Source organism: Nematolebias whitei, chromosome 22 (assembly GCF_014905685.2).
Source record: "Nematolebias whitei isolate Nwh7 chromosome 22, NemWhi1, whole genome shotgun sequence".
Lineage (NCBI taxonomy): Eukaryota > Metazoa > Chordata > Actinopteri > Cyprinodontiformes > Rivulidae > Nematolebias > Nematolebias whitei.
This window is the reverse complement of record NC_056519.1, coordinates 15,004,562-15,014,050: the sequence shown is the minus strand read 5'-3', so window position 1 is coordinate 15,014,050 and position 9,489 is coordinate 15,004,562. Positions and strand designations below refer to the sequence as shown.

General features: G+C 37.1%; 1 protein-coding gene across 1 annotated transcript in view; it reads right to left on the bottom strand.

Moving 5' to 3' along the window:
• Positions 1-2,609: 2,609 nt before the first annotated feature.
• The window catches only part of apaf1 (apoptotic peptidase activating factor 1), a 61,828-nt gene continuing 54,948 nt past the window's right edge, over positions 2,610-9,489 (bottom strand). Inside the window, exon 28 of the mRNA XM_037695968.1 lies at positions 2,610-2,973. Within this exon, the coding sequence (XP_037551896.1) occupies positions 2,827-2,973 (147 nt within the window). The 3' untranslated portion in view covers positions 2,610-2,826. The remainder of the gene's footprint in view (positions 2,974-9,489) is intronic.

The window sequence follows — 9,489 nt, the reverse complement described above, 5'->3', positions numbered from 1 at the left end:
TATATATATATATATAAGAAAAATCACAACAAAAGAAAGAAAATGAGGCTATATATGTCATAAAAAATGTAAAAAAATATATTAATTTCACATGAATACAAACAAGAACAATCGTGAGAAACAGAACTGCAATGAACCACAATTATGTTTTAAATAAAGTAATAAGTAGTAAGTAAAAAATAAAGTGCCCCAAAACAAGATTAATTAACAACAGAGATGAAAAATCACCACAAGACTTTAAAACTTTGCAAAATAAATCTTCATATGTGCTGCAGACAATGGCAACTCTTCAAAATGGTTTGAACTGTTTCGAATTAATTAACGTTCAAGTTTCTTTTTGTAGTTCAACTTCTAGAACAAACTAAATCACAAACCAATTTGCCATTTTCTTTTGATAAATGTTTTAACCAGCAGATTTACACATTTGTGTCATTCAACGCTGTGTGTTCTACTGCAACATCTGTCAGAATTTTTTTTTATTTCAGTACCTGCAAAAAAAATAATCAAATGGCTTAAAATATGGTGACACATTTTTAAAAATTAGAAGTTTTTCATTTTCACCAAACAGCTCAGTGGTTGTTTTTGGCATTGAACAGCAACTCCCAATTTAGCTGTCTTTATATTTAAAACTTCTAACGTGTCCTTGACTAAAAGGAAGCAGACAAAACAAAGTGCAGCCATCTGCTGTGACCAGTTGATGAGAGAGCACGAGAAGAGAGACCAGAAGAGCTTTGAGCAATAAACTAAAAATACACACCGGGCAGGATGGTCGCATCATGAGCAGGTCAGATGTTTGCAGCTCAGGAGGCAGAAATATCTGCAATAAGTGAACAGACAGCAGCTTTTATTAAAGAGGAGCTCCAGTGTTGTCCGCCCAACTAAACCTGGAGTTAAAGATGTTTTTATTCTGACAATATTGCACAAGTAAAAAAAAAAAAAAGCAAGGTACCAAAAAAAAAAGCACACCCCCCCCCCCCTTTTTCCACAAAAAAATACAAACAAAAAAAAAAAAAAAAACACAGAACCAAAAAAAAACCCCCCCCCCCCCCATTTTTTTAAATGTTCATTCAAAAAAAAAAAAAAAAAAAGCAAATTTACTGCAATATGCATTTCTAACATTGGGGATACAATAGGCTGCCTTTAATAGTAAGACCAAAAAAAAACGAAGAATCGTGATTACGTTCCCTGCTTTTCTCCAAGCCTTTGATGAAAGTGCAAATACTGTATTTTTCGCTGTATATTTCACAATTTGTTGCATAAATTAGCATGTCTGCAACTTGTACAGCAACCCCCCCCAATATTTATAACCCAATTTCTGGCTGAGATCTGATAATTTCATTCATTCTGACATGGAAAATATTGAGAACTACCATTTTCAGCCACTAGAGAGCCCTCGACTAGTATGGCAAGCCAAGTGTCTCATTAATAGGTAAAAGTGGTTATTAATGAGACATTAATTTGCCATACAAAGCCACCTTCGTCTCGCTCCAGAAATCCTGCAGCAAACATCAAATCAGCTGCATTTTGCCGCGCTGCCCAGGTGAACTACAGCTGATTTGACCGTCAAAGTTCATTTATTAAGGAAAAGTTAGACTGAGACACAACTTTACTGTAATTTCAAGCAGACAAATAATTGGCTTTAAGTGTTAATTTTGTTAAATTCTTGTTAAAGTCCTCCCACGCACGCTCCCGCGTCCACCATTTGGCAGCCAATCGATTTTTGGCACAACACCGGTCCACATTTCTGGGTTGTCAGCGGTGACGCACAAGAGATGTGACTTAAACGGTAAAGCGACGTATTTATGGGGGTTTTTTTTTCACTTTATTAAAACATATTTGGACCGGTGCAACCTGTACGGTGGCAAGTATAGATAAGAATTCTGAATCCTTAACACTTTGTACCAACAATATTTATTGCAGATGGTTTCAAATACAGCACAGGACAATTCTCAAACCAGCAGCACCATAAATGGTAATGAACAGACTGTAACAAAGAAAAGCACACATCATAAACAGTACATCTGTTTTCATCTTCTATAAATTACATCTACACACCAATAAACCATTTACCACAGCCAATACTGTTCAGTATTTCTACAGTTATGTTGATTGAACTTTAAAGCACCAGTCAAGCAGAGCATTCTGTAAAATTATTTACTTCGACCGATTGTGCTTTTGTGCTTTTACTTTTCACCGAACCTGGAGGATGTTCGGCGACAGAGGCAGGATGGATGTTAGCACGAGTGCACATCTGCATTTAAAGCAACTCATCCAATTCACGTTATATAAAAGATTTCTGGAACAGATATTAAAATTTAAAAAAATCTTTTGTTTTTGAAAAACCTTTGATTTATGGTTAAACACACAAACACTTTAAAACCACACAGGCTTTAACTGGAAAGAGCTTTAAACCATTAAAGCTTCATCGTGAAATTGCACCTAAAGTTGTGTTGCTGGTGGGTAGAGAAGACGAAATCCATTTACAGAAAACACGCTCCGATCTCTGCGGTACTTCCTTTTAAGACCAAGGCTGCAGAAGACAAAAGGCTCGTGGTAAATATTTGGCTTCCACCAAACACAGATTTACCTTCACAGTCACACAAATGAGAAAAAGTAAAATGTACTTTTCATTTAAGGCATCAGTGATTCTTTCTAAAACAGACGCTGGGTCAGTTTTCCATAAATCTGGTCTAAGCTCAGATTATTAAAAGGCATGTGGCCACAGAGAACTTCAGGTGATTATGTTGTTGACTAGCAGTTTATTAACGATGATTTCTGCGATAAACCATAGTAGTTTCAAGTAGTGGCTTGTTGTCTGCGCTGTCCTCACGCCACCCTCTGGAGGATGTACAGGATGCCAATGTTGTCGATGGTGACGAAGGTGGAGAAGTCGTTGGAAACGTGGATTTTCTTCAGAGAGCTCCCTGTTGGGTAGAACGTCTGGAGGGTTTCACCTTTCACCACGTTCCACCACTGCGAAGAAGACGGAGAGAGAAATGGTTCAAACATTTTCAAATTCGGGCCGATGGATTTTCTTAACATTCTTCAGCTTTTCAGACTCGCACGTCGTTTGAAATATCCAGCGTCAGTAAAGATATTCAAGAAGTTTATTCCAGTTAGAATAAACGTTTCCAGTCTCCGTGAAGGACGTTAAGCGAGACCTTCTTTTCAGTTCTTGGACTTGGTCGTCAAGCACTTTTGTGTTTGAGGCAACCACAGCTTGGTTTACGATGGGTTAAATCAGCGGAACATAAAAAACTCAAAGCAAGAGCTTTAGGAAAGCTGCACCAAGAAACACGATGAATTCATAAATTTACAGAAAACGCACGCAACAAATCCACATCATCTCTCCTTAGCAATTCAGTTTAATCTCAGTTTGAAGCTGACATTTCCCAAAGAGGGTGCGTCTCTCTGGGACAAATCATCAAAGGCTCATCAAGTCAATCATTTAGAGCTTGGCTGTGTGTGTGTGTGTGTATATATATATATATATATATATATAAATATATATATATATATATATATATATATATATAAGCACATCAGATTGAGACACTGTACTTCTTCCAGCTAAATAAGAGACAAGATGAGTCTGTTTGATATGATTATTTCAGATGTTGCTCTCATAAAAGCTTTAGTTACAGTGTGTGTGTGTGTGGGGGGGGGGGGGTAAAAAAGCAGGTCAGTCCCTCAGTTTTTACATGCAGTGAAAAATCAACAAAGTCAACAGATGTCTGGATTATAGACACACACACACACACACAACTACAAGAGATTTTCGTTTGTATATTTGCCATCATGGCCTCAAGGCAACGTTTTAGAGACCTTCAGAGATGAAATCCTGTGCAAAAGTCTTGATCAAACCATATGAAACAAGTGGCAGAAATAAGAAGGTTAGTTTTATTATGTCAGGAGTGAAAGAAAAAGGTTTATTAAAAAGAAAGCTGATGAAAAATAGTTAATCTAATGAGATGGTCCTGCTTGAAACAAGACGTTAACAGTCTAATCATATATATATATTTGTTATATAGATTTTTTAATTCTCCATTTGTACACATCATTTTTGATTGTCTATTGTTGTCTTTGTTGTCCACTGTTGTCATCACTCTGTTAAAATCAGGTCTCTCTTGCAAACGAGTCCCTGAAGCTCAATGGGATTAACCTGTATAAATAAAGGCTGAATGAATAGAATATACCAGTATATAATAATTAGGGATGCACGATATTGGATTTTTGGCCGATATCCGATATGTTAAAACTTATTTGGCCAATAACCAATACATGTATTTTTATATACTTTCCTTTGGCAGAACATAGCCCTCTTATTTATTCTTATTTGCTACAAAAAATGTGTAACAGCTGTAAGAGCTGGTGACATATATTCAGTAACAGCCATATGCAAATCACAAACTTATATTAAATGATAATATTATTTATTAGCATTAGTTGTCTGCGATGCTGTCTCACTTGTGGAGGCTTGTTCCAGGTTCCTAGCTGCAGTGTGGGATCCTCTGCACTCTTGTGCATGAAGGACAGCCTTTTTAAGTTCGAAGTTTTTGTCTATCCATTGTGCCGTAAGACTAATCTTGCTAACGGGGCTAACACAACGTCCAAATGTCTGTGGTAAAACTCATCCAAGTGCTATCAGCTATTAGCTTCTCAATGACGTCAGAAATTACGGCTTGTAACTCGTGTAACTAATATCGGCCGATACCGATACCAGGCCGATAATATCATGCATCTGTAATAATAATTGTACAATAGCTGGACAACAAACAGTCATGTGACTTACAAAAAAAACATTTGTTTTGTCCTCGTGATTTACTTTCCCTGACTGAACAAAATGTAAAAACATTAATAATTATTATTATTGCTCCCTGCTGCACTGAAGAGTTGCATCTATCAGTGCAGATTCACAGATTTTATTTCCAGTGTGTTTGTTTTGCATTTTTTGCCCAGATTTAAGCAATTTTACTGGTAATTGGCTCAAAGTTATTTTAGCTTAGTAAAAAAAAAAACCTCATTGTCATTGTTTATATAAAGATCTTTTTTTCTTCTGAACAATTTGGTCCTAATTAACTGTAAGACTCGTGATAGCACCCAAGAAAGTTGGTATCAAACCTCTGCGGCGGTTTCGATAGAAGCTGAACCAAGTTTATGTTATATAAAAATGTAGGGCAAGGCAAGAGTTGAATAATTAAAACTTATTTTTGTCCATACACATCAGATGTGAAAATTCTTCCCTTGTAAGTGTTTAAAAGCTGTAAGAGTCAAAGGCCTGCTGACCTCCAGTCATTAATAATTCACTGAGCAGAAAGAAATTATGCTTTTTCGCTCCATTCCTAACATTTTCTAGCCTTCAACCTACATCACTAAGAGTGACTGTACTTTTTTTTTCATCATGCAATATTAAACATACATTAGTGCAATAAATCAATGTATATTCAAGACTGTTTGGGATAAATGCATTTAATTCACACCCACCACTGCAGGTCTTTAATGTTTACATCCACCGGGTGAATTTGAGTGATATTTACTTGAACATCAAAGTGCTGCTTAAAGCCTAACGGGATTACATGTGACAGCTAATTAAACTAAATTATTTTATATTTTTGCACGGTTCTTAAATTAGATATGTACAATCCTTGGGAGTCACATGACGAGGGGAAAAAAAGATTTTGAAAGATGTGAAGCAGAAACATACAAAGAACAGTTATGTGAGCTGAGGCAGCAGTATACGTATATAAAAAATATAAATGCATTTGCAACAACAGATTGGGGTCCACTCTGCTCTGTTCTGGATTCAGTCATGTAAACTTCAAAGCTGGAATTTAAACCTATTTAAAGTTCAATTTAAACTATGTCCCAGGTTTGGCAGCTCTAAAAATGTTTCACCTTATTAATAAACTTGAAGATGATGGGCCAAATAGTCACGTTACCACTCTGATTAAAAAAAATTCTCAACTAAACAAACAGTTTTATTAAGAAGGTTCGTGAAGGTCATCCTGACCTGTATTTATTCCAATCCAATCTTTCCCAATTCTTTAAAACTAAGATGTAAAATCCACATGGGGCTTTTTCACAGATGCTAATGACTCGCTCTGCAAGTTTAACCAAGATGCATTTAAGGTCAACAAAGACAAAATCAGCATGAACACATCTGGATGAATTTAAGCTTCATACACAAAACATTAAAAGAAACAAAGAAGCTAATAAAGACAGACTACAACAAACAACTAGGCAACTACAACTAGGCTGAAGCGGCATATTTATGGATTTTTTCCCATATTTATAAACCAATTTTTAGTTGAGATATGACCGTTTTCATTCATTCTGACCAATTTTTTTAAGCAGTACCACTTTCAGCCACTTGATGGCAGCAGAGTAGTAGTAGCAGTATGGCATGCCATTATATAATGTAATAGGTAAACGTGGCTATAATGACAAATTCAAAAAAGTTCAAGACAAAAACAACTGGACTTTATTTATTATACTTGATACATTATTGTTTATATCTTGAACTTCTTTGAATTTACCATGTCCTGATGACCGAGAAACTTCACCAGCTGTTAATGATACAATCAGCTTGCCATAGGCTCTCCAGCTGGGTTCTGCTCGCTGCGTGGACCAACCGTCAATCCAGCTGCACCACCCCGGCGAAATGCAGCAGATTTGACCATTAAAGGGCATTTATTAAGCCAACGATAGACTGAGACACACCGTTGCTATAATTTCGAGCAAACAAATAATTGTTTAGGTGTTTATTTTGTTAAATTTGTACAGCGACTCGTCGCGTGCAGGCACGCATTTACTTCCACGTATCAGCTTTTGAAATACAGCTGATTTGACCATCAAAGTGCATTTATTAAGCAAACGTTAGATACAGACACATTTACTAGAATTTCGAGCAAACAAATTTGTTTTTAAGTGTTAATCTTGTTAAATTCTTGTTAAAGTCCTCCCTTGCACGATCCCGCTACCTCCATTTGGCAACCCATCAATTTTTGCCACAACACCAGCCCACATTTCCGGACTGTCAGCGGTGACGCATAATAGATACGATGTATACAGCAAAGCAATATATTCATGTATTTTTCCACTTTATTAGATAAATATGGAATGATGCAACTTATAGGGAGGTGCGACGTGTACGGCGGAAAATACGGTATACAAATCGTTTCTGCTTTTACTGGTTCATGTCAGTATGAATGAACATTTGAAGCGTCAGTCAAAAACTGCATTAGGAATATGGGAAAAAAGACATACAGTATATAAGTTGCATGACTGGCAAATCCATGCAAAAACACTGAAAGTTAAACGCCGGAAAATACGGTAACTAAATAAAACCTGATGTTTATTTTCTTCCTTAAAAATAAAACCAATGTGACTGAAAAGGGAAAAACAGATGAAACAAAGATGGGATCAGTTTGGTTGGTGGGGGGGTAAATACTACATGATAAGAAAAAAGAATGAAATACTTGGTTAAGATGAACATGCAGCTGCACAGGTTTGATTTGTTAGCAACCAAAAGCAATGACCGCTCAAACAAAAGAATAATACTCATATTCCTGCTGCAAATAAAATGTAAGAATCTACGCAGAAATAAACCACACACAGTCTAAAAGCAGGCAAGAGAGGAACCAACTAGAACAAGACTGAAGTCCACAAGCAGCTGCAACAAATGAATCACGTAGCTCTGTCAAAAAATAGCAATAAAAGCTCTCCATCACACCCTCCAGCTGGTTATATAAAAAAGGAAGAACACATAAAAGTTAAATAAATGTTTAACACTTTTGGGTGGCTCAGTGGTAGACTGAATGGAGACGTGGACAAACTGTATGAAAATGATGTTTTCAGAGTGGAACGGGTTTCATTAGATTAAACAAAGAGCAGCAAATCACTGATGAATCATTATACAAAGATGGTAGAACATGAGTAGAGGGGCATGCATAGTTTATGCACTTGTATTGGAATTTTTAAAAAATTTTTACTTAGGAAAGAACAAAAAACCGCACCAAGAAGGATAGAAGGTTTAACTGAACGATGACTCTGCAACACAATACATTTATTATAACAAGTGCATAGCTGTGTTTTTGTCTGCTTGTGGCATACACACAGTGTTAGTTTGTGTGTATCAGTGTTCATGTTTCAAAGCAGATGGCTGATAAACACAATCACTGCAGGGCAACTGATTAATGGGAGTTAGTGATGTACAGTGAGGAAAATAAGTATTTGAACACCCTGCACCTTTGCAAGTTCTCCCACTTAGAAATCATGGAGGGGTCTGAAGTGTCCACTGTGAGAGACATAATCTAAAAACAAAAATCCGGAAATCACAATGTATGATTATTTAATAATTTATTTGTGTGTTACTGCTGCAAATAAGTATTTGAACACCTGCCAATCAGCAACAATTCTGGCCCTCAAAGACCTGTTAGTCCGCCTCTAAAAAGTCCACCTCCACTAATTATTCTAATTTAAAAGCACCTGTTTGAGGTCGTTAGCCGCATAAAGACACATGTCCACCCCACACAATCAGTGAGACTCCAACTACTAACATGGCTACAGTGCCTGGTGAAAGTATTCGGCCCCCTTGAACTTTTCAACCTTTTGCCACATTTCAGGCTTCAAACAGAAAGATGTAAAATTTAAATTTTTGTGAAGAATCAACAACAAGTGAGACACAATCGTGAAGTGGAATGAAATTTATTGGATGTGTCAAACTTTTTTAACAAATAAAAAACTGAAAAGTGGGGCGTGCAATATTATTCGGCCCCCTTGCGTTAATACTTTGTAGCGCCGCCTTTTGCTGCAGTTCCAGCTGCAAGTCTCTTGGGGTATGTCTCTATCAGTTTTGAACATGGAGACACTGAAATTCTTGCCCGTTCTTCTTTGTAAAACAGCTCGAGCTCAGTGAGGTTGGATGGAGAGCGTTTGTGAACAGCAGTCTTCAGCTCTTTCCACAGATTCTCGATTGGATTCAGGTCTGGACTTTGACGGCCATTCCAACACCTGGATACGTTTATTTGTGAACCATTCCATTGTAGATGTGTCTTTATGTTTTGGATCATTGTCTTGTTGGAAGATAAATCTCCGTCCCAGACTCAGGTCTCTTGCTGACTCAAACAGGTTTTCTTCCAGAATGGTCCTGTATTTGGCCCCATCCATCTTCCCATCAATTCTGACCATCTTCCCTGTCCCTGCTGATGAAAAGCAGGCCCAAACCATGATGCTGCCACCACAATGTTTGACAGTGGGGATGGTGTGTTCAGGGTGATGAGCTGTGTTGCTTTTAAACCAAACATATCGTTTTGCATTGTGGCCAAACAGTTCGATTTTGGTTTCATGTGACCAGAGCACCTTATTCCACATGTTTGGTGTGTCTCCCAGGTGCTTGTGGCAAACTTTAAACAACACTTTTTATGGATATCTTTGAGAAATGGCTTTCTTCTTGCCACTCTTCCATAAAGGCCAGATTTGTGCAGTGTA